General features: G+C 41.4%; 1 protein-coding gene across 1 annotated transcript in view; it reads right to left on the minus strand.

The window, feature by feature from the left end:
* Positions 1 to 26,866, minus strand: part of agbl1 (AGBL carboxypeptidase 1) — a 170,302-nt gene that overhangs the window by 26,216 nt on the left and 117,220 nt on the right. Inside the window, exons 18-22 of the mRNA XM_076076023.1 lie at positions 26,628 to 26,776; positions 22,528 to 22,615; positions 21,991 to 22,123; positions 15,210 to 15,363; positions 5,988 to 6,168 (exon numbers count right to left, since the gene is read on the minus strand). Coding sequence (XP_075932138.1) covers positions 5,988 to 6,168; positions 15,210 to 15,363; positions 21,991 to 22,123; positions 22,528 to 22,615; positions 26,628 to 26,776 — 705 coding nt within the window. The remainder of the gene's footprint in view (positions 1 to 5,987; positions 6,169 to 15,209; positions 15,364 to 21,990; positions 22,124 to 22,527; positions 22,616 to 26,627; positions 26,777 to 26,866) is intronic.

Consider the following 26,866-nt stretch of genomic DNA (forward strand, 5'->3'; position numbering starts at 1 on the left):
TTGGTCAGGGACAGAAGGCTGAGTGGTTTACCGAGGCAGAGGCAAGGCAGAGAATTCCAAACAGGCAGGGTCGGCAACGAGAAACCAGTCGGAGGGTAAACGCTGGAAAGTCTGGCATAATGCGGAGAACGATCTGGCAGTGAGTGTGTGTGAGACTGGGGTCTAAACGGTAGGTGCAGCAGAGTGAGCAGGTGAGAGTGATGACCTGATGAGGTGAGTGAGAGATAGAGTGACAGGAGAGAAGGGGCAGAGCTGTGACAGAAGCACTGTGTGTTTATGCAGCCCTCATGTGTTTGATTGGGCTCATCAGTATCAAAATGAACTGACATTAGACCAAAATAAATATATAGGCCAGAAATACAAGCATGTATTCGATTGTTGGCTTATGTCACATTTAATTGATGGCAGGGTTTGAGTTTGGATAATGCTGAGAGAAATATGAATACAGTTAACAAGTGCAAGTAAATATAACTTCTTGACCACTCTGCAGGAATGTCATATTCATAAAGTGCGACCTGTGCTTTCCCACCTTACAAGATTGGTTTGGTTGAAACAAACTCAAGTCCTATTGCCTGGTTAGTCCATTTCTTTTTTGGCTGGTCTGAAAGCTGTCGGTCAAAACCGTGATGCGGACCAAACAACCGAACTGGGACTGTTTAAATAGGAGGGTCTTGGTGCGGTTCATTTGTGATGCAAAAGAAAACAAAGCGACCACAGAGAGTTCTGATAGCAGATATGTGATATTAGCATGCTTTCAAAAGCCAAACTACTTATAAATCCATCTGCTGATTGCTTTGTCTGTTGAAGAAGTGATCCTAAAATTGATCTGTATAAGGCCGTGTCAATAACCTATTTGTGTATATCATTTGGTAACCATGGTAACAAGTATGCTCATCAGCACAGCTATTTGTCTGTTAGGGCGGGCTTACTGTGATTGACAGGTCGCTGCTGCTACCAGAGCCGTATACAGTGTCTCCACATCACTCCTCCGCATTCCAAATACAGTAACGTCCGTTTATCGGTTACAAAAAATGGCATATTCCAAAATGGAGACTGACAAACTCGAGCCTTCATAACACGATGACCACGTCCACTTCTTACGGTCTATAGTCCGGACCAAATGAACCCAACTCTAGGTGTGTGAGCACCCATAGAGTGAGATATCATGGCTCTCGAGCAGAGGCCTTCAACAGGGACATTAGACAATTTTTCATATTAAAAAAAAAATAATAATATTAAAAAAATAAATAAAAGTGTCACGGCCACCCTGCTCACTGTACCTTCCACATGTTTAAAATAAAAACATGAATATACGAACCTGTGTATTATTTGAATAGCTTAGTATTGAATGCACAATAACAAGGTATGTTTATACATGATACTAGGCCCAGTTAATATAAAACACAATTTTATACAATATACAGTATATAGTAGGGGGTCCCTGCTCCATCTCTCTATCAGTTTGGGGGTCCTTGGCCTGAGAAACGTTGAAGACCCCTGCTCTAGAGCTTTAGAGAGAAATGACAGCACTGAGCCAGAGATAGTGTCTGCTCACAATCACATGCTTATTGAGAACTAGAATAACATGATGGGGACACAACGTTGTTGTAGACAAGAACATTGAGCCAGACAGATACGTGAATAAAACGACGAGTGCACACAAACAACAACTATTACGCCAAACCTGTCGCCAAGAAATGTTGATTGATTTGCCTTTTTTGAATGATTCGTGGCATTACGACTGTCATACAGCAATTAAGACGTGTTTGAGTTCCTTCTACTTGCAGCCACGATTGTGCTGTTTCCAAACAGGTGCAGGACTTATTGTATTGCAGTGGATGTGAAATGTGACCGGAGATTAAAATAAAAAATAAACGCCTCGAAACTGCTTGGGGTTCAGATGGGTTAACATCAACCTGCAAGTGCCAAAACAGAACCATGAAAAAAATTAATGATCATAATTTGTCAAAAAATTCATGTGCCAAATTAATTTTACTAACTTCTTTTAGTGAGCAAATTCATCATTTTATTAAGAGTGCTAGTGGTGTTGTTTTTAATCATTTTCGTGCTGTTCAGTTTATCCTCTAGTATGAAAATGGATTGATTACCTTTGTTACATGTGATGAGATGTCACAGCTGATGATGATTTACAGGTACATGTGTAAAGAGTTGAAGTAAGTTTGCATTTTTATGTTTTAAATCTGTTGGTGTTTTAATTTTTGAAATTTATTATACTATATTGATCCCTTTAAGGGGGAAATTTGTCTCTGCATTTGACCCATCCCTGTTGACTTTTTCATTGATATTGTGATGGGAAAATATATTATTGTATCATGCTTAGTTTTAAAGAATGTACTACTCGTAGTCAGGCGATGTTTTTTAATTAGTTTTGTATCCAGGTGTCTTGTTATCTTTTCCCACAAGGGTGGGAAGTGAAGAGACACTGTTTCTTTGTTGGTAAGACAGAGACACAGCCTTGACTCCAGAACTGAATTTCAGAAACAGACATCCTGTGTCTCCCCTTTTGGCACATTATCTGAATTTGTAAAGGCGTGAACCTTTTGTATGCATAAATGATGATTGAATGTTGCACCTTTTAGAAGCCTTCTCACAGTACACTGAGATACGTGTCTTTGGGACTGCTCTCTCTTTATTGCAATAAAGACCGACAACTCTGATTCTTTCGAGACTCTGTTTATTGATCCAGATTGAAAACTTCCACCCTTCTCCCGATTAATCATAGAAATCTTCCATCACAATATTCTTACACTACCAATAACAGTTCTGACAAAAGTCTGGTCGTACTCAGAAAATCTCCACATTTATATATGTCGGTAAGGATATTTATCGTATTAGACATTTGTGTGAAATTTTCATGATTAGCATATCAATTCTTGATTTATGGTCAAAAACTTGTTTTATGTGGTTACTGTGACCTTCGGCCTAAGTTTAGGCATACTTCCAAAATCTGAAGCAACGATAGTAAAGCTTATCAATATTATTTAGCTCTGTCTGGACTGTAAGCTACAAACGTTAGCTGCACTAATCAATATTTCTATATAAACAATGGATCAAATGACAATGTGAAATGTGAGAGTTGTCTCGCCGTGACAATCACCAACGCTGCGGTTCCCCTCAGCTCTAAAGGGCGCTTACAGAAGCTGTCCCTTTGGCTAGTCTGAGTGAAATTGATACTTTTGGTTCATTTCTATTTACTCTGGTTTGGTATCACAGTGCACAAATTAAAGCAGACTCAAATTTGAAATAAGATTTTATTTTACTAAGCACTTTTCTACTTTCTTCACCTCCAGTTTTTCTTTTTCTTAAAATGACCTTATAAACCTCACTGTTTTTTGTGAACTCAGCATGTGTGAAAGTGCCCTTAGCCTCTTTCAGCTCATACTTTTAGTTCTACTCTCATCAAGCCGGTCTCCAGCAGCAAGCAGCTGTTTGCTGCTGAGCAGAGAGCGCACAGAGCTTTCTTACTGCAAACAGCAGACAGACACAGTTGGCAACCAGCTGGTGAGCATAGTGGAGCATTTAGCAGCTAAAGAGACAGATATTTCCCTCAGGAGTAGGTGAAGACCAAAAGTTCTGTTGAGTGTATAGATAAGAAATAGTTTGCTAAAAAGTTAACCATGATGATTTTATTTATTTTGTGTTTTTTTTAGCTTCTTGCCCCCAAGTAGGCGAGAAATGTGTTACTGCAAGCTTTGAGGTAGATGGCACAGTTCCACGATGGCAGATTCGATTCTTTTGTCAAATTTTCCCAACATAATTTCACAATGCAAGACTAGCAGGAGACTAAGTACCTGAACGTTGCCTTCAAGACATGACAAAAAAATGCTAATCCAACCTATTTATTATTAGAAAATGACTCAAAGCAAACATATCCCAATCTAACATTGATGAGAGAACCTCCTGTCCCTGCTTTTCAAATGGCTTTTCATGTCTTTGATGACCCAATATACACCCACCAACCAGCAGGGAATGGGATTTGAAGTGAAAAAAAGAAGAAAAAGGCTGTGTTGATGCTTTGGCAATATTGTTTCAGTTTCGCAACAATTTCATGCTCAAGAGAATTGACCCGAGCAGGAAAGAGAGTAAGAAAGTCAGGAGAAAAGAGAGACGGGGAGAAAGCTGACGGCACGATGAGTAAATCCCTGCAGTGTCCAACTTAATTCCTGTGAAATGTCAGAGCTGTGTTGCAAGACTTACATCACACACACACACACACACACACACACACACACACACACACACTGAGAGAGAGCAAACTAAAGGAATGATCTGGGATAGAAACGGACTGAGATAAATCAGGATCTTCAGGTCATGAGGACAGAGCTTTTGGAAGGTATTATTGTTCATGTCTTGCTGTTTTTTATCTCCAGCTGAGACAGACTGTCAAGTCTAGACACAGCATGAAGAGGGACTGCGCAAAAGAAGTTACGGGTTGTAAAAATAACAAAATAACCTTTATCACAGTACCGTATCTTGCACCATGCACATAGTTTTTGTTTTATGTAACAAGTTTTAGAGACATCCACAACAGTCATAATGAACAATCATAATGAAACCTGTTGACAGTTTATGCAGAGGTGGCTGAACTATATTTACACAAACCCTGAACTCTAAGTAGACTAACTCTGAACTCTAAGCACACTAACCCTGAACTCTAAGCACACTAACCCTGAACTCTAAGCACACTAACCCTGAACTCTAAGCACACTAACCCTGAACTCTAAGCACACTAACCCTGAACTCTTTGTACACTAACCCTGAACTCTAAGTAGACTAACTCTGAACTCTAAGTAGACTAACCCTGAACCTTAAACTTAACCTGGAGAGAAAGAGAGAGAGAGACCAATATTAATAAGTTTGAAAATATTTGCGCTCTGCTCGTGCTATGTACTATGTGCTACATCCGTAAGTTAAATAACAAACCAAACATATTTATTTTAAGCCAAATCTTGATGTTTAACTCAACCTAACAAAGCAACTTTGTTGCCGAAACATAAGTAGTTTTGTTTCCATTTACAATATTAATTACATTTTAAAAACTGTGACCGCAATATGGGAGAAAATACATTTCCCTTGAAAGGTAATTGAAAGTGCAGTTTAGGTGTATGCGAATGTAGTTTTGTAGGAAAAAGGGTTCCCCTCATGCTGTGTTCACACCAAATCGCAGTATTCGTGCCGCTGGTCTCACCGGGGACCATTTGTGTTCATTCGCGTGAATCGCACTGGACGTGCCGGAGACATTTTGTTATTCATGTATGAAGACTAAGAACAACAATTAAGTTTAAAAAACAAAAAAGAAATACAAAGCTGTTCATTGTAGGAGCTTAAATTCTTGCAGTTCTGGCAGCTTTCAGAAGTTGTTAATGCTAAAGTATATTTTTAATGCAGGGCTAATGAGTTACAAATAAATGGAACAACAAGTTTCCCAGAGTCACAGTGGAGACTAATTACTACATGGAACTAACAAAAAAGAAAAGAAAACAAGGCCACAGGAGTGAAGCTTTGCACAGAGCAACACCGGACAAATTCAGAGAATTAACCTGAGAGAGAGACAGAAAGTGTTGTCCAATGGAGACTGTGGAGGCTGTAAAACACTCAGCAGTGATCTCATGTGAATGTCCAACATGTGCCGAACACACAGCACATGAGAGCATTTCATTGCAGTGTGTGTGATACTTTGTGATGGAGCACATAGCGATCTGTGGCATTTTAATTTTTTTAATTTTGCACCTCTCTCACTGCAACATATCCAATACACCCTTTTTAATCATGGTGGGGTACTTTGTCCTGCTTCCTCGTGAGGAGTTACGAGTTCATTAACGCTGTATTCTACATTCACATAATGATCTATTCTACGTGTGTTGACTGACTGAACTGTTACTTTTTTAGGGTTTAGGCTCAGAGGAGGCACTGGCACTTCGAATGCTTGTTAAACGAGTAAAGTCTTGCTCATGCCTCCCACTCACGTGCCGTTGACGACTCCGTCCGGGTTGAGCATGGGGATGAGCTTGAAGACAAAGGCCTCCCTCAGACTCTGGGCCACCGGGTCACTGCTGCACAGAAACTCCAGCGTGCCCTTCATCACCCAGCTGGCATTGGACTCACCGGGATGGACTCGGCCTGTTAGCATGATATAGGGACGATTACCTGGATGGAGACAGAGACATGATGCGCAGTAAGTGGGGAGTGTCAGAATCTTGTTCAGTCACTTGTAACCTTTTCCTACCAAAATGAGCACATATGTGCGTTTTTTTTTTTTTAAACCTGCTAAAAATAAGTGACATCTTTTGACGTCACGAACGGCCGGAAAACTGGGTTAGAAAACAGAGAAAACATTCCGTCAGTTCTTCTTTTTATATATGTTACTTATTCATTCTCTCAGTTGGTGAATGTTGGAACAGCGAAAATACTAACAGTCTGTTGTGATGACTTTTATTTTATTTTTATTTTTTTAACAACAATCAGCTCCTTAAAATGACTGTTTCTGTCAACGGAGTCTCGTAGCTTTGAGGAGGGCATATAACGGCTGTTTCTCTTACATCCAACTCAGTGAAATAAGGGTTTATTTCAACCAAACCTGAGTTGGTGATCGTTGGAACAGTGGTTTTAATCATTTTTCATTTTGTTTCTGTTTGAATGAAGTGTGTTCCCACGATCAGCGAGGTAAAATTACTGTTATCTGACTTGAGTCTGGTGGCTTTGAGGAGAGCATAATAATTGTATGCTTTGTAAGTTGAGAAATCATAATTACCGTTGTTGTGGTTTTTTGATGAGCCGCTAGAAATCTTGCCCTACTTGTTTATCTACGTCATCCCCCCCCCCCCCTATCTTCACCCGGGCTCCAAGGCCGCTATACTAGACTCCCTGTCTCAGTGATGTGAATAACATATGACAATGATACGGGCCAATATCACAATATGAATATACATGGATACATTTCAAATGATGGATATGATTGATTTTACACAAATATATTTCAAGACACAAATACATTTTTCTCCCACACTGTCCAAATCTCTGTTGATTTTATTATTTACTGATTTCAACACGGGTGTCATGGAATGAATGAATATTTATTGTGACATTTATCACTGAAGACAAAAGCCAAATATTTTGTGTTTTTTGTCCAGTTGGAAAGTGCCTTTAGTGTATCAGGGATCCTACCTGAGAAATTGAAGCAACAGTACTGTTTCTAAACTGAGCGGTACCCTGTCATCCAACGGAGAGCCGCCCCATATATTGTTATCTGGTCGACATTTCCTGTGTTCTCTGATTGTCAGGCATCATTCAATTATCCACATCCGGTTTTTAATTAAAGCTGCGCTGATGCCATGTCCTCTATGGCCATCACAACAATCTATTAAGCTCCGGCGGCGGTGGTGACAGATGGGCAATTATGTCGTCTACCAGAAGCCACGTGTGATAATTGTAAGGTTGCGCAAGGGTCATACATAACATGTCTGAGTGTCAGAGATTAGAATGCAAACGTTGTGCAGAGAGCATCTCAACAGATGGGAGAGCGTGTGATCAGTCAGGGTTGTTTGAGCTCTATGTCAGTCTGCTATTGGGGAGATATTTAGGGAAATGGTGTCTGAATCAGCAACAGGTGGATAGGCAATGGCCTGTCCTGATTTCATTCATCAGAGTTTAAAGGGATTATCGAGGATCGCCTCAGACCAGCCTGCTTTTCTAAAAATGACTTTCCTATACAACAAAACTGCATTGGCAATTACGTTTCAAGGGAAACATAGTTCCTGACGCATTACATTTGTTTTGGACAAATCACCCATTACCACCCAAAAGTTGCTACAAAAATGAAACAAAGTTGTAATTAACTGTGATTTTTCTATAAAAGACGTAAGTCTTTGTTGTAGCTAGATGAAGGATAAAAACACTGTTCCAGTCATTTTCATGATCATAGATTTTCCTATCATATGGTAATTAATGGAAACCCCAACTGAAGTTCCTTGAATGGCCACTTGAGGCGGGCTCAAAAATGGAGTCAGAACGCCATGTTAAAATGCCCAACTTAACAGAAAATGGTGCCTGGAACAAAAAAGAAGGTTTTGGTCTCTATAGCTAATATCTCATTCATGACAACTTTATGGGGGGTGAATTTGTATGTGACTCACCCGTGCTAATGACATTAAATTATGTAAATTATATAAAGTTTTACATAATGAAGGGCACGGCCGCTTTGAGAGAAAAGCTTTTTGGTAGCCAAAATAAGCATCCCAACTAATATCATAGTTAACCTGAACTACGGATGCACCTTGTTAACCAAGCTAGCTGTCTAGTGCTACCGCAAACTATTACTTTAGCATTTGTTGTGCTAACGGTACTTGGCACTGATGGGCCTTGCTCTTCCAGCTCCTCACACTTCTTTAGGCATGGGCAGTGTTCAAAATCACATTCTAACTGCATACTACATATTGCCTATCTAAATCCTTACTTTCTTGCTTGACAAAATAATTATCGCATAATGAAGTGATACATTAACAGCTTATAGGCTGGTTCAAAGTCTCCCACAACTGACGACCGGTCCCTCTTAAGCCCGACGCCCCCAAATTTGGGGGCTCTCGGGCTCAGAACCCCTGAAAATCATATGCGGAAAATAGCCTGATTATTAGCCAGTAGTGTGGATTGGCCCAGTTATTTTTTTGGATTAAACAGCAACGTATGGGCAACACCATCATATAAGTCACTTCTTACACACTCCAAACACAACTATAGGCTACTCATATAAGCATATATAAATCGTGGCATAAAAGCATGAAATCCTGGCCAGAAATCGCCGTTATGAGTACCACAAATCAATGTTTGCACCCTGATGCTAACGGCTACCAAGCCATGCAATGCAATAGCATTAGCACACGTGGCCAAACACGTAACTAACTTCGGTTTTCCGATCCGTGTGAGCACTGGACAGCTGTGAGTGGTCAAACGTACCTTCGTGCTGCCCTCTGCCGAAAAAAATCGTAGGTATGTGGCCAAGTTTTATGAAAAATGAGGACAATAACGTCGCAGATTTTCCGTTTCAAAGCTGGAGTCATTGTTGCCAACTGCATACTGTTTACTTCCGACCTGTTTCCAGAATAAGAGCGGTCAAGCCAGCGAGTGGTCAGACTTCCTGCTAGCGGAAATTTAGCCCGGGGACACGCGGCACTTCTTGTAACTTTATTGGTTGAAACTTCTGTCAATCAACACCAAATTCGACAGAGGCCTTCCTGAGACCCTGACGCGTCGAAGGAGGGCTTATTTACTGAAATCGACCGAGGATAGGCTGAGATACAGCCACATACACACACATGAACTGAGAAAATCCTATAGATGACAGCCAAAAACAGGCTCTGATGATGTTATGAATCTCAAAATGATTCTTAACATCTGTATTTGGATGTATTGAATAATATGAGTGATAAAAAAAGTGAAATATATAGTTATATAGTATATAAAAGTACAATGTAAGAGCTGCAACAGCTGGTTCGAAAATGATGACCTCGCTTGACCGCTCTCTACTAAAGCCTCTTATTCTTCACTTTATTCCACTTTAACCTTTATTCAATAACTACTGATCAGTTGTGCTATGATTTGGGAAAGTTTTAGGGAGCTGTCTGCATTATTTCAATAACCTTTTATCAATGAAAGTGCTTTTTTTCCAGGCGAGCCTGATTATTTTCAATTTGAGCTGTGTAATGTCTTCATTTACTATATTAACCAGCAACATATACACAATATTACCTATCTAAACAATCTCACACGTGTTGTGATCTGATTATATCAACAAAAATTATTAAAATCGACCTTGTAGTTACAGAACTATGGTCAGTTTTGTAGGGCTATGCCATTTTCGAGCAGAGACCTACAAATAGGCTCCGAGCTTAGTTAAGGCACCCAGATGCAATGCATTGTGGGGCAGTTGAGTTTGTGCAGTAAGCTCACGTCTCATACTTTATGCATGGTTTCAAACACAGCCATGGTAAGTTTTGGCCTCAAAATACCAAGAAGGCGACTGCCAAAATGCTAAACTACAAAACCGTGGTCCACAAACCATTGGATGACGTTGCAGTGACTACGTCCACTTCTTCTATACAGTCTATGACTTTAAACCACTGGTATGTTCCCGGTCCCACTTGTTCCGCTGCAGAGATTCACTGCCTCCTACAGCTCACTGGTCAAGCAGACGAGGCTTCCCACATCACTACTGGCCTGCAGCCGGTTCAGGCCCATTACCATTGGCTTATTACTCTAAATTGGTTATAATGAAGTCTGGTACAATGGACTGAGAAGTGTTGGAACATTAGTTGCAGATAGTGAGATGGGTGTCACATTTGCTTCTCATCATCTGTCTTCATCATTAACTCTATATGTAGAGTTAAGAGCTTCAACACTGGATTAATATGGATGTTGAAATAGTCTTATTCTTTTTCTACTCTTTAGTTTTCATCTTTGGCTTTCATGGAGAACCCACAATATAATATCCTTTGATGAATGTCGAATTCTTTCATTTGTATTCACTAATGGTGGCCCCGTCCTGAGGCTGTTGTGAGAGCAGCTGCATCTCACACAGGACATGTTTGAAGCAGGTGATGTTAGTCACATCCCGCCCACAGAGCGCTGTGTGGGTGTGTGTGTGTGGTTGTGTGTGTGTGTGCTGTCCTGTCATCACCACTTTGGGTAAATCCCCACATGCATTTTGTTCCCCCCAGAAAGGTGTCTTTGCCTCAATTTCACACCTGAAAAGAAAGCAACATTTTAGTACTGCAATGTGATACAATGGTTGGCTCACAGCGATTGCTTTGTGATTTGGTGAAAAAACCACACACTAATAAAAGACTAGAAAAATATTTTAGAGGGGATACCAGAGGCTGCGATAAACCAACCGCACAGTGTTTCTGTCTGTCTCTTTTTATTGGGATGAAAATGTGCCCGTGTACAAAACCTCGCTCTGCTGCTGCTTTAATATATATATTCTTTTGCTATTTTCAATCTTCTTCTTTTACTTTATAAAACGGTCTTCCTGCGAGACAAAAAAAAGAACTGTAAGCTCTTCACAGTTGAAGACACATCTGACATTTCAGAATGTTCATTTGAAGTTGGGCAATTTCTGTATTGCAATATTCAAAGAGTTGCTTCAACAACCTTGGAATGGATTTTAAACAAATGTTACATGTTATTGTTGTATGTCTTTATAGTTAACTGCTTTTGCAGTTTAATAAACATACTTAACAGATCATGATACATGCTCCATTAGGTGTCAAACAAACTGCGATTTTAGAATGTCACCGACCAAGCAAACTAATCACAGGGACGGCACAATGTTTGTTTGAGGTAATAGTTTCACAGCTTCACCATTTCCTTTGCACATTGCATTGTGGGAGAATAGCATCGGTCCACAGCACACTTCTTCCACATGCGCGTAACCTGCTTACAATTTATAAGGAGTATGGGATTGGGACACAGCAAGTACAGCCTGGATTTACTTGGTCGGCTGTGGCTCGGAGATAGAGTGGGCGGTTCGATCCCCGGCTCCTCCAGTCCATGTCGATGTGTCATTGGGCAAGATACTCCCAGGATGATTTAATGCAAAAATATTAAGGTATCAAACACGCATTACTACTTTGCACTTAAATATTTAACATTTATTCCAACACGAAAAAAAGCAGTAAATAACACTTTGATAAACACGTCAGGACATCTTATTTTTGTCACCCTCACAGGGAATTCAGTATAATATATATATACACAGTGTATATATATATTCACCTGGTGCCTAGATTGTGTTTATCCTTTACATAAAAAAGACATTTACACCATTTACTGGTGCATAAACATTCACCAGAATTTGAGAGTTTGACTCTGACAATTACCCCCAGACCCCCTGCTTAATATCTTTATGAAAGAGTTGAGGCCCCCTCTATGTGGTTATCAGTGTATTAAAGACTGAACATCAAAACCTACAACTCTGAAGCTCACCAGGGGGCACTTGGTAGAAAATAATAGTAGAATGAGAATGATAAACTGCATGCATGATGCAAACGTGTTAGCCACTGTGCAATTCTTTAAGACTGCTTAAGTTTGATCTCAAAATACACCCTCTGGCCTGTTCTTATGATGCATTCCTAATAAAATAGGACTTTCATAGTTTGTCACTCAACATACAGTGTACAGGAAACATACAGTTTCTGCTCCTTACTTGCATAGTGTCTTTTCAAAATAAACGATGTTCACAGGAAACCCACAGTTTCGAAATGTTACATACATACGGCGTCCTTTCAAAATAAACTTACGTGTTCACAGGAAACAAAGTTTCCTCTCGTTACATGCATGATTTGTTTCAAAATGAACTTCTGTGTTCACAGGAAACATACAGTTTCTGCTTATTACATGGGAAGTGTCTTTTCAAAATAAAGTTCTTGGTTCCCAGGAAACGTACAGTTTCTGCTCATTACATTACTTTTCAAAATAAACTTCCAATGTAGGTTTACTTAGTTTTTAGGCTTACTTACTTAACAAAACTGCTCGGTTAGGTTTAGCAAACGATCATGGTTTGAGTTACAATAGGTATGTTTGTTTTGTAAAATAACAATAACTAATTGGAATTAGTAAAGTATGGAAGTTATGTAACAAAATGTAGGTAAAATAAGTTAACGTTTGACTTGGTATCACACGGTACAAGAAGGCTGGTCTCCGAGGGGGAACGTCCTGTTCCAACCTCCCCTCCCTCCCACATGGACTTTCTGTCTCTTTACGTTAGTCGCTCTGAGCATCTAGTTTGAGTTGGAAAAAAGATTTAAAAGAGGACACAGAGCTCCACATCTATACAGAAAAGACAGGGTCACCTGCGGAGAGTCTGTCAAACAACCAGGAGACTCCTACATGAGGAGCTCAAGTTGTAGAATCAGAATCAATGCACTCGAACATATTCCCAGCTTACTTTTGACTGACAAAGGCACGCAGCAAGAGACGGACAAGAGAGAATGAACAAACGAGAAAGGGACGGAAAAAAGAGAAAAGTAAGTTTTCAGTTCCAGACAGAAAGGATGTAAGACCATAGCCCAGAGTAAGACAGAGAAGCCATCCTAGTCCAGCTCCAGCTACCTGGAGGCCATGCCTGGCCTGCTAAATGAGATTATGTTAGATAATTCACGGCTTTCAGAGATGAGCTGTGATTGCACTGGAAGCCTTTTTTAATTAAAGACAAGAGGAGTGAAGCATGAAGCGGGCTGCTCGGTCTAATCCGTCCCTCTCTGAAGAAAAAGCTGGAGTGTCGAAGGAAAACGATAAAGAGCAGAACTTGGTTTGGGAGTCAATATGATGATTTTATTTTTTAAACAGAGAATAAATAAATGGGTTCAAATGAGTTTATGAAGTCAACTTCAAATTTAAATATGGTTTTCACTGAAATGAGAGGAGTTATGAGCTTTTCATCCTATGTAGCTATACCAACTGACACAGCTGGTTGTAATTAGACCTGATTAGCATAGTCATTTGCATACACAGGAAGACTGGAACTGATTGCCGGCTGCCCTGGGACTTGTCTGCACTCAAGTTTGGGTTGTTTGTCCAACATAGACCCACACACAAACCCCCTCAGGACTCAAGACTTTTTTTTTTAAAGTTCACATACAAATCTACATAATCCTGTTATGCCCCGCCCCTCCGCTCCGCCAGTCTCAGAGTGAATGGGGTTTTGAGGTTAATTGCTTGTTCGAGACAAGTGAACACCAGCTTGCCCTTACGCGATGGGACATCTCCTCTTTGCTGCACCTCAAGGTAACCGGCAACCTTTTGGGCGCGCTAGAGATCAACGGCAACACCTCTCGGCAAATTGAGCCACGAGGGAGACAAACACTGAGGGGAAGGAGGTGAATTGCCAGTGGCGGAAATACACAGCTGGGTCATCAGATATGTGCACTGGGGATAAACCCATTGCCACTACATAATCCCTTGGCCATGTTTTTGGTGAATTGGAATCCTTAAGAATTCAGTCTGAGTTGTTGGACAAAACCTTTGTTTATTGAGGCTGTTCTCCTACACCATGCGTAGCAACAAGTAATGCACTATGTTTTTAAAAGCCACGCAATTAAGTCGTTTGTTAACCAAATAATCATGAGCCAGGACAGGTGATGTCGGATGATGAGTGATTGACACTTATTTGCACTCAACTTCCATGCTTAACATTACAGAAAGGAACTTTTAACTGGTTATGAAACAGTCTCAATGTCATACTAATGCCTCTATAGGAGCTACATCAGTGAACGAGACCATCAGAGAGAAGATTGGCTCTTTCTATATAGTTATTCTTAATGCTCGTCATCGGTGCCACCTGGTCAGATTCTGGTAACATTAGATGAATCATGCAGGTTCACCAGGAAATCCTTCAGCTCAGACTCCGATTCAGATCCGGCTTCGCTGCAGCCTTCGACCTGCAGTCTGAAGCACCGGCAGGCAAGGCAAACCACGTTTTTTCCTAAACCTAACCAAGTAGTTCTGTAATCGCTCGTGCACCTGGACATTTGTAGGAAAACTCACAAGAAACCTTTCGTGAGATATCGTATGAACCGTTACATCAGGAAACCATGGTTTACTGGAGGTAACTGTGAGTGCAGTTTACAGTAAATCCATTTGAACTTCATAGTTTCATTTAAAAATGCATCAATGGTGAAATCGATCAGTTGATTTTCAATTCCTGAAACGTTGACTGTGCTGGAGCATTTGGGGGACAATGACAAGAGAAAATGGCATAATTGCTATGCACAAATGCCCAGTGTGTAATAGCAGCTACAGTAGTTGGGTATAATATTATGCTAATGTAGATATGCTGTGATGAATCTCATATGGTTTTCTCCTAAACAAATTATTTCTTCATATTTCTGACTGCCAAGGATCACTGGCTTTCAATTAAGCACTGAGAAACAAACAAAGCGTGGGATATCTGTCTCTGTCAGGATGGATGGCTGGCTGTTTGTCTCCTTTTGTCTGTCTCTCACACACACGCAAACACCTGTACACTCTGCACATAAACAAAAACACTGCAATAATAGCCTGCACACACACACACACACACACACACACACACACACACACATTCCATCAACTCAATACCAAACAGATGCCTCCTTGTTTATATGACCTCCAGCACTCTGACCCTTAATCCAAGCACACACGCACACAGCAGTACTCACGGAGTTGGTGCATGTCTATCCAGCTCCTGCTGGCAGGACAGGCAGTGATGGTGACCACGGGACACGGGTTTCCAGCCAAAGTGCCACAAAGAACCTGCTGCTGGAAGAACACCTTGGCGGGGTCCACCGATTTCTGCAGCACCTTCAGGTGAGCCTGACGGACACAAGTGTGTGGAGTTGGCATGTAGGTCCTGATGTAGACATGCATATACAGTGCAGTCATTTACAGTGACATGATTTACATTGTAATGTCTCTGTATTCACATCTTATTGTCTCCTAATGTTTATATGAAATCAACATAATAAGTAAGTAACTATCTTGACATATTTCATTTTTCCTACATTATCCATCTGTGGCAACTAAAGGAGTATTGATGCTTTTATTGTTCCCTTTAAACAACTAAAATATTTGCAGGGTTTTGGGGGGCATTTCACAGGTCCCCGTGCTGAGACATGTTGTCGTTTTGTCAATGTCAAGTCAATGTTGACTTGAGGAATGAGATGGGATGCATAAACATTTCACCAAAACCAACTTTCCCCAATCTTGAGGGTTCATGTGAGACACAGAGCTCTCCAAGTCAGTGTAAGCTGGCTAGTCGCCAGGAAAAAATGGGAGAGAGACGTCTGGAATACCCTGTTAAGCCACCGGGACCAGGCCCCGGATAAGCAGAAATGATAATGGTTGAATAATGGAATGGGCGTTTTTGCATTCAGGCCGAGCAAGTGGTGTTTTACAACGAACAATATGCAGTGCAAGTCACGTATCTGGAGCGGTATAATAAACAGTATTAAGAGCAAGAAAGTCCACTACGGACAGCTAGGAGGGATGATGGATGGGACAAACACAGGACTTTCACCTAGGAGACCACTGTTCATGTCGTGCGCAAAGCCAAATGTAAAAGTTGAGTTTACTCTTGTTATGTAACTCTATGTAAGAAAGTCTGCGAAGGACATCTGTTATAGACGGTAGTTGCATTGATACGGTTGTTCTGGTTGTTACTTTATGTTGTTACGTTATTATTTTAACACAAACCATGATGCTTCTTCTTGCCTTAACTAAGTACTTTTGTTGCCTAAACCGAACAAATCCTTTCACAAAGTTAACCGACGTTGTATTGTGTGTTTCTGCAAGCCTGGTACGAGCCTGATTTCTGGTCTGTCAACGTATCCTGTGGTTTACGGAAACATACAATGCCAAGATATTTTCTGGTGACCGGGTTGGTGTGGCATTTCTATGGTATACATACATTAAAAGGAAGATTAGGAAGTAGAGGGCCCAGGACTTTGGCCTCTGATCCATTAGGTGTGCACAGTAAATCTTTCCAATACAAAATACCTCTACTCAGATGCAGTGGTGGGCCGTCAGTAGAGGTATTTTGTATTTTTAGTTTGACATGTTGGGCGTATTCTTTGATGTGCGAGAAGCTACCGAGGTAGTCTACAAGTACGTCAGCATTAACGTGCAGCTCAGCATTAACATGCGGCGTGATTGGTCAGTGGGCTAGCGTGACTGTTTTGACGCTGAAGCAGCTAGCTGAAGCAGCTAGCTGAAGCAGCTAGCTGCTTTAGCTGCTTCAATTGGCAACACACAATTTTTCTTCGCCGTGTTACGCCAGGGTTACACCGGACGCTGAAGCGCCGCGCAGCGCCATTCTCAAGCGCTGCGCCCCTGGCACGCCCGCCTGGCTGTTCACATCGGACGCGCATTTCTCCGCACTGGTCAGCCCGCGATTCTGCTTTCTCCGCTTGTTGTTGTATGTAACCCGTTCAATGTAGGGGTTCGGGGGTAAATGATGATGGTCTTCATAGCCCCCCCAACCCTCTCTTTCTGTCTCTGTCTGTCTGTTTGTAGTGGATGGGCAGATGGGGAAAGTTAATAATGAGAGGGGAAATATCGGGGAGATTAAAACTGCAGGACAACAGAAGGGAAATACAAAATATGGGATGCATATTTGATCATTTATATAATATAAAATATGTCATTTATATCGTTTAAAATTTTTTTCGGTGTGTTTCCTGGCGCGATACGCTCGCGGCGAGCGGAAAAAATAGACTCGACGCCGAAACCATCGGTGCAGGGCGCCAGGCGCCCTTGGCGCGGTGCGGCGCATCGCAGCCGATGTGAACAGCACATTTGTGTAACGGGGGCGGAAAGGAGGCGCCTGGCTTTCCTTGACGCTGCGCGGCGTGGCGCGGCGTGGCGCGGCGCTTCAGCGTCCGGTGTAAACCCGGCGTGAGATAAATTCAGTCCACTCGTATTATTTGTGACGTCACGCTCCGCTTGGTCATCATTGGTTGCAGCTGATCACGCCACATTGCCTGATCAGGAACTTGGTGCGCTCAGTAGTCGACTTGTGGCTGTTGTGATTGTACGTCATTTGTGATTTTCTTTTAAACTTTCAATCCCTTCATACTAACTATGTCGAGCAAAAAAAGAAAGTGGTTGGACGAATGTGTACAATATGGATTCACGTGTATACAGGAACGTGATGGGAGTCAGCGTCCTCAATGCATGATTTGCAATGCCAAGTTGAGCAATTCTAGTCCAGCACTGGCAAAACTAAAGGAACACTTCCTAAAGCTGCATGGAGATGGGAAATACAAGAACACAACGCTCGCTGAATTCAAGGTGAAGAGAGCCAGATTCGATGAAAAGGCTACTCTGCCTGTTCACGGCTTTGTACCCATCAACAAACCGATCCTCACAGCATCACAGTACCAACATTGTCACGCAGATTGCTTCGAAAATTCTGAGTTCATTCTCATTTTGGCGTACATGGCCGATATTTTCGATGCTCTCAATCATCTCAATCGACAGATGCAGGGCGGTGGAGTCAACATCATCGAAGCGGAAGAAAACCTGAAGGCGTTTCAAAAAAAGCTACCTTTATGGAAACGACGAACAGAGAATGATAACTTCACAAACTTTCCCCTGCTGGACGACTGTGTAAGTAAGATCGACATGTCTGGAATTGGAGACATTTCTGTACCTGGGGAGCTGAAGCAAGCAATTGCCATGCACTTAGATGAGCTCGCAAAGTCTCTCGACGGATACTTCCCCACCAGAGAGTCATATCCAGCATGGGTGAGACAGCCGTTCACGTTTAGTGTTGCGACAGCAGATGTCAACGATGAATACCTCGAAGAAATCATTGAACTTCAGCAGAGCCAGCTTCAACAGCAACTCTTCAGAACAACAACGCTCTCAACATTTTGGTGTCACCAAATCCTACCATACCCTCTTATTGCTAAGAAAGCCCTTGAGATACTCACACCGTTTGTTACAACGTATCTTTGCCAGCAATCTTTTTCGAGGATGGTAGACATAAAAACTAAGAAAAGGAACAGACTTTGTTGCGAAAATGATATGAGAGTGGCACTTGCCAAGGTGAAGCCGCGCATTTCTGAACTTGTATCTGAAAGGCAACAGCAAAAGTCACATTGATTTGCAGTAAATATTCATTGAGCTATGTTTTTGTGTGAAATTCATGTTTTGTTGGTTTTGTTCTTTGAACACAGTGATTTTGTGTGCAACTGATGCATGGTTAATTTTGTGCACTAATAAAATATATACCTATGTTTTGAAGAAATCATATTTTATTTTTCCAATTACGAAGGGTTCGGTGAATGCACTGATGAAGCTTGCAGGGTTCAGTACCTCCAATAAGGTTAAGAACCACTGAGCTAGCATAACTTAGAAGTAGTAGTAACAGTTCAAGTTGAAAGATATGTAATAAGTTATGATATTGACATGACATTTTTAGCGTTTTGCTTGGTGTAGATTTTTATTTTTTTTTACCTAGCTTTGTTTTTTTAACACTCAATGGCTGAATGAGGAGAAACAGATTTTTCAAGGACATTTCAACAAAAAATGGACATCGTAAGAAAGGGTCGGCCAACCCCACAGCTAGCAGCCCTGACCCAGCCAGGAAAAGGATTTGTACGAACGGTATTCCTGGCTAACAGCGTCGGAGAAGCGTTGCACATTTTATGGCTAAGAATGTGTTTTATTTGCGACTGAGCGTCTTGGTGTTTGGAGCTGTTTGGAGCTATGCTAACCTGAGGTAGCTAACCAAGGCAGCAACACGACACCATAGCACAGTAGGACACTTACAAGCTACGGTGCTTTTGAAAACTTTTGGAGAGACCCGAGTGGATCTACAACTCAACGAACACGTTCGCAGGAGGACCTCTGGCTGGAACTGAACCGCACCGATGTTCTGTACAACCGCGTCATTAAACTCTTTGTAAAGAAAGGAGGATGGACTTTGTCTTTAAGTGAACAGCAGCTTTGGTAAGTGAAGTGCTTTTGTGTTTTTACTAGTGCTGGGCAAGTTAACGCGTTAATTTCGCGTTAACGCATTCATTAATTAACGCCGACAATTATTTTATCGCGCGTTAACGCATTTTTTTAATTTATTATAATTTTTTATTTTTTATTTTTTTATTTTATTGAAAGACAAGAGACAATACATATACATAACAACAAGAGGATGGCAAGAACAGTGGGATAAAAGCCAGCAAACATCCTATAGTCAGTTGTGTGTGTGTGTGTGTGTGTGTGTGTGTGTGTGTGTGTGTGTGTGTGTGTGTGTGTGTGTATGTCCTTGAGCCTTTTGAGATGGGAAAAAATAATAATAATAATAATCATTAAAAAACAACAACAAAAAAAAACAGGTAAGTATTTTTAATTTATTATTATTGTAACAGACTGTCTCATGTTTATCGTTTTGTATTGGAGATATGATGTCCCTTCAGGGTTGCCGTAGAGAAAAGGCGACTTCCGCTTCTGGTCGAGGGGGGGGGGGGGGGCAGAAATAAAGAGAGAAGCTGCACCAGCTGTTGCTCTCCCTGGAGACTACTGGACATCGCTGCGGTAAAGTCAGCAGACACTCAGATCTCCGTGGTCAACTCAGCAGACACTTACATGTTAGTGCACCTATATGCTGAAATTCACGGTAAACGCATTTAAACGGCACAGATCGGGAGCGAGCGAAGGACTTTGAAAGTTAGCGGAAAGATTAACGTGAGACAACATCCGGTTTCTTCAGACGAACATCCGGTTTTCAGAATAACATGCCAACAAAGTATGAATTATATTCACATTAAGTATAAAACATGCTACCTGCATCTCCTGAACCAAATGCTATTGCCCTTTTGTTCATATAGCAGTACTTTTAAGATAAAAGTGCACAATACACTACTTTTGAATTCATTATTGAACTTTGCCATAACAATGCGATTAATCGCAAAAAAGCCATGTGATTAATCGCGATTAAATATTTTAATCGTTGCCCAGCACTAGTTTTTACATCTGCAGTAGCGTTACTACTGTGTGCATTTGTCTATGGTGTCATTTTTATGATATGGTTAATATTGTTCCCTCTGATATTTGAATGGCTCGTGCCCTTGAGTGTACGGTGGAATGCGTGTTTTAGCGCCGCAGTGTTGTTGGAATGTTTTGTCATGCTTTGTTGTCATGTGACTGGTTATTGTGAGTTTGTTCTTGTCATTGTGTTAACTACGTTGATTTTGACAATATACATTGTCCGTTAATGACGAAGCATCCCGTCATGCGCGGGTTAGGGTCGGACATTTGATTCTCTGTTTGGGGTTTTGTTTTCTTTTACAAAGTAAGAATTATGGTCTAGAGAAATGGGGATTGTGTGGCGATTGCTTTAGCCCTGTTTGAATCAGTAGGGATCAGCTAAACACTGCGGGGAGAGTTTGTAGCTTGTGTGCTGCTGTTGGTTTTCCTGCTAAGCTAGTTTAGCATCGCCTCCCAGAACACACGCGCCTCACCTCACCAGGGTACAATGTTTTGTTTCCGGGGTCAGAGTTTATCTTATGTGGTGGGTTGCCAGGTTGAGCGAAGTCCACTGAAAACATTATATTGCCCACAATTTAAGCTTCTGCATTTTCCAAATGCACTAGTATTATTCAAACGTATCGTTCGGTTCGTAAGCCTCGTACCGAACGGTTTAATACGAATACGTGTATTATTACACCCCTAGAAACAAATAATAACCCGTAGCTGTGGCATCATAATGAGGTTATTATGAGGTGGTTCAACTGTAGAAGGACAGCACTGAAGGCCCAGGTATAAAATGCACGGCCCGCCACTGCTCAGATGAAATGGCTCGGACCCATGACAAGATTCTATCAACACTGTTGCTTTGGATTTTGATTCTTTAGTCTAAACATTTCCGTTCTTCTGGCCCATGAAAGAGGACTTGTTATCACTTTATAACATTTACTGTCATATTCATCTCTTGTTGCAAAAAATGAATGTAAGGCTGGAGAGAAATCCCAATAATCAGCATTACCGTATTGGTTGCAGGAAATGAGCATTATAATCAATGTCCCATGGCCGCTACACTGATTTATGATTACATTTGCATACCAGCAAGGTTGCGTGGAACTCAGCTGAAGGAAATATATACACATGAATTATTTAAGCAATTACAGATCGACTTTTTGAAAGAAGCTTCATTTGTAATATATATTATATATGTGTGTACTGTGGCTTCCAACCGACAAGAATGATTCCTGTTTACCATACTAACAGCCTTTTAACCCTTGTCTTTGTGTTGAAATTGGTTTTACGTCTTCATTGTTTGGGTTCCCAAAGACCTCACTGCTGTAATAACGTTGACTTGACTAGTTGTCCTTCAGAGGATTATCATGGGTTTTTATTTCAAATGTTCAGCTGTAAAGTAACTCCAGAAGTAAAGGATAGAAAACACAAAAGAGATAGATGGTTGGTGGGGTGGATCAGTACCTTCAGAGCAGAGTATGTGTAGGGATAATGGTAGGCCAGGTAGCAGACGTCCTCATTGTGTTTGAAGGTGATGGTAAAGGTCAGAGTATAAAAGGTCGTTCTCCTCCTGCCTCGAGCTGGACAAAAGTGGTTTCTGGAGGAGAAAATAGAGGGATTGACAAACATTAAGTTAAGCTATGTGAAGATAAAAGATCGTGTCTGTGAGGTCTATCTTTAGCACTGAGTGCTCTTCAGACACCACTTAGCATTGAAACTGCCCTTTGTCATTGACCTTTCTTTTGTTGGAGTTCTAACGTGAATCAATATCATGCTGTGTCATATGTTAAAACACTGAGTTATGACTTCAGTCATTCAGGCTTCGTGTGTGTCCTGAAAAAGAGACGCTGGCACAATTATAGTTATCTAAGGGGTCAAGATGCCGTCCTGAACTTTTCACTTTCTAAAAATTCTTTCTCTCTAAGTGATTGGATTGCCAGCATCTTCTAAAATGCTATATGTAGTTTACAGCAGAAGAAAAAAACCACATTTCATTCTCACCTGAAATAACAAATTTCAGTCCCGGTCCTGACCCAGTGTGGTCTACCTTCCAGAGCTTCCCTTACTGAGTACAGCACGGGCTGCATTCCTGCAGTGCACACAGACACACACACAAACAGATTGACAGTTAGCCACATGGAACAGCATGTAATCAGGTGTAACAGCAGTGAAACTAGTAGAAATTGATAGTAATGCTGCAGTGTCACTGTCTCTATAATATTATTATGTATGCTATATAATATTAAAATGTTCATCTTTGATGTAAGATTGTACATACATTGATACATTTTATTTAGAAAAACAAAAAAGTACAAAGAGACACAAAATTATCACAAAGAGCCACAAAAGAACTGCAAAGAGACAAAACAACCACAGAGAGAGAAAACCACCACGATGAGACACAAATCCACAGAGAATCTTAACGACGACAAAGAGACACTCACAAAACATTCACAATAGTTCTAAGATGTTTGGAGTGTTTGCTGAATCTGCCAGTCAGAGACCTACCCCCAAGTTTCCTGACTGTCAAAAACACAATGAAGAATGATGACCTTGTATCTAGGACCCCGAACTCTCTCCCTCAGTAACCACAGTCTTTTTCTACGGTGGATATTTTGCCCCGAGGCTAGAAAAGTTAAAGAGACATCGCTTCTTGTTGAACCAAAAAAAAAAACAGCATAAAATCTCCAGGGGTTAAAAATAGATAGTTGTTGGATGGATTTGTAGCCTGCCAGATAGCACATTGCAATCTTTCAGAAGAAAAGCCATTTTCTGTACAATGGGATAGGGACTATTTTGGACGAGCCGCCTTTACTTTCTACTCATTGGCTCATTCCTGAGATGAAACCGATTTCCCCGGTGGACGTTAAAAAGAGCTATTTTCCGGTACAAAGGGCATTGTATGAATCAGGGTGTAGTAAGTGTGTGTGGAAGAAATAAGATTGCTGCTGGAGGTACTGCGTGTGCTTTGCAATGCCTTTTTGTCTGTGTGTGTGTATTTAGCTCTAGCGGATGGCCTATTATGGTTGGACCCACTGCTGAGCCTGTAGAGATGTCTTCAGAATGAGAGAGAATAACAAAAAGCACGGCGAGGGGTCTGCCCCATTAGCCCCCACACTGTGTGTGTGAGTGTATGTATTGGACAGAGACTGAGCTCTGATAGAGGGTCAGAGTGCAAAAGGCCATTTAAATAAGAAAATCCCACTGATTGAGTCGTAGAGGGTAATACAGCAACATGGCTCTATTGATTGAGGTCTGTTTTTATGTCAGCTCAAGGGGTATATATCAAATATATAGTCACCACACTTTTCAAAGGGACTTACCGTATGTATTGGACATGAAGCAATGAAGAATGATGTTGCACTTTTTAAATAAACGTTTTGAATTGATTCTTACAGGCATAGGACCAACTATTAGGACACTGAACAAGAGCAGCATCTTAGCAGCCCTCTTAACGATCAACAGATTACTTGTATATGGAAGAAAACAATTATTTGCAATGGACATCAGAGATAATAATATCCATCACACTGAATTATATCCATGGGTTTCACAACTGTGTTCACATTTCACTGAGCTATGAAGAAAAAAAGGAGAGAGACGTTTGACTTTAACTCCCATCAGGCAGTATCTTTGCCTCTCCTTAAAACTTTCCCCCCTTGGGAGGCTTTCGTCTTTATTCAGAAGGATGCTATAAATAAATGAGCACAGTGAAGATTTCTGCAGAGAAACAAAGGCCACTCTGAAGCGAGGTCCGGGTGTGCAGTGTGCATGCGAGCGCTATTGCTTTGGACAACCACCCGCACAGTTGTCTGCATATTTACAGATTTCTGTGCACCCTACATTGGTCGTGTGCGTATGTCAACAGCAGTTGCTTTTCTAGTAGATGCGTAGTTAGCGTGTTTGCAGGCGAGTACACACCAAATGTTCATGGACGCATGAAAAAATTCCAACCCGTTCTCACTACCTGTATGGGACTGCCCATCAGGGTGGCACCATTCATACACCTGCGGGAGCAATTTGGGGATAAGTGTCTTGCCCAAGGACACATGGTTTAGCGGAGCCGGGGATCGGACTGCCGATCCTCTGATTGAAGAACGACCCTGCTCTACCACTGAGCCACAGTCGCCCCACAAGCAAGTGTTGTTGGATGAGTCAAACAACGACAGGACTTTGACCCAGGAGACCTGTGTTCGTGTCCATTGTGTAACCATAAGTCAACGTGGACCATTTAGGTCACGTCAACCGAGCTCTTTTCCTAACCCTAAGTAAGTGTTTTCATTTCTTTGCCTTAACCTAAATTATCTGTGAAGACGGAACTTTATTTTGAAAAGACACATATGCATATAGCGAGCAACGTCCCGACACGACCAAAACTGACGCTAGAGGGGTACGTGGAGCCCCATGGGTTGATTATTAGGACCATTGACCAAGATGCCGTATTTGAAAAGTTGCGACTGAGAATGTGTGGGGCAATTCATGTTTGCAACTACATGTATGCCCTCACAGTCAGGTGTCTGGAAAAAAAAAAGACCTGGGACTTGGCAGACTGACCACTGGCTAGAGCTTGTTTGCTGTACATGAACTAAAACCTCTCTGGTGGGGAAAGAGGTGGAGTTGGATGATGATCAATAGCATCTGAATACAACACAGGACTTGGAACCAAACTTGTAAATCACAGGGTGTTTCCAGGCAATTTCAAGCAGGGGAGGAGAACTGCTGACCTCAACAACAGGGGATGTAATCAGAATGAAAAAGGAGCACTTTAAGGAACTGCTCGCAGCTGACATGCCCTTGCGGAGGTCCCTCAGGTAGGAGGCCTCACAGTGGCAAATAGCACCTGGCTAAAATGAGATAAATCTTAGATGCTGATGGCTATGGATATTGTTGGGTAATGTGTTTGCATTACTGGGAGTCATTCAAGAGTGTTGGACTCCACAAGGCTTTTCCTTGTCACCAATTCTGTTTGTGTGAGTGTCCAGTTTGGTGTCTTTAGGATTGCATCTCTCCTTTTTTGCCCTTGATATAGTTCAGCCAGCTTCATTGAGGTGTGAGCACGCACTGGGGAGGTTTACAGCCAGGCGGTGATGCAGTTGGGATGGTTTGAGGTGCTGTTGCATTCTCTCATGAAACTTTTTTCATAAAACTCTGGCAGTCCGTACTTAACTCTGAGCTTGCCAGTAAAAACAGTGATGTTAAGCATGTTTCCAAAATTGGCAAATAGTAAATTAAGTGTACATTACCGGTCATATTTGAAATTAAATGTGTACAGTAATCCGGGCAAATACCATAAGTAAACTGGTCCCAATACGGCGCTGGCGTCTCCCTACACTATGTTTAAAAAAGGGTACAATTTTCTATTTTTACCTTTACTTTCCATGTAAAGTTACTTGAAAACAATATCCAGGAGTTTCGGGGGGGGAACGTGCAGTTCCCAGCTGTCTAGCCTAACGTGGTGAAACAAGTAACATCGGCTATGTTAACAGTGCTCAGCTAACCTTGGTTAATAACCTTAGAGGGCTAAGAATAGGGGCTGCGGTGGTCCCACAGAATAAATGATCTTCATTAACTTACTGTTGCATTATTGTGAAATATTGCTAGGACAAACTAGGACAAGCTAATGACCTCAAGGTACACATCATTGGTCGGCATTATAAACAGTACACAAACAAGTGTCCGTTAACTGGTGATTCCAAGCCAAATGTGCTGTGGTTGCACGTAACGGTGGCTGCTGTGTCCTCATGAAAGCCTTCTGTTTTACTTTAATCAATTTTAAATACATACTCACCTGTGTTTTATTATCTATGCCAACCATTTACGCAAGTTACTATAAGCAACCGTGGACGCATCTGGCTGAAAGTCACCGGTTAAGACTGTTAGCGGACAGTACAGCCACTACAGCTTGCCATCGCAGTAATGGCGACACCGCTAGATGGCAAATCACACAAAGCGGTTGCTAGATTCGTCTGTAAGAAGTTGTGGAAAAAACACTACCTCGTAACATCATTGAATCATGGATAATGCATCAAAGTGTAAACTTGAATGAGACTTTAACAATTTGTAAAGGATGTCATTACAAAACACACACAAAACCTTCTCACCATAGTTAAACTGGCTGTTGCTCTTCTCACAGTTGATGACATTAAAACGGTAGGGAACGTCTGCCACCATGTTACTGACTTCAAAGTAGAACCACTGGGTGTGCTGGCTACTGTTTGCGTCTGCATTCAGTATGAGGTCATATTCATATCTACGGAAGAGAAGAAGAAGAAACAAGACACATGCTACAGTGGTTGTATCAGTGTTGAATGTGGGCCTACTGTGTTAGGACTACATAGAA

This window comes from Anarhichas minor, unplaced genomic scaffold (genome assembly GCF_050575085.1).
Source record: "Anarhichas minor isolate MPS153535 unplaced genomic scaffold, ASM5057508v1 ptg000005l, whole genome shotgun sequence".
Taxonomy (NCBI): Eukaryota; Metazoa; Chordata; class Actinopteri; order Perciformes; family Anarhichadidae; genus Anarhichas; species Anarhichas minor.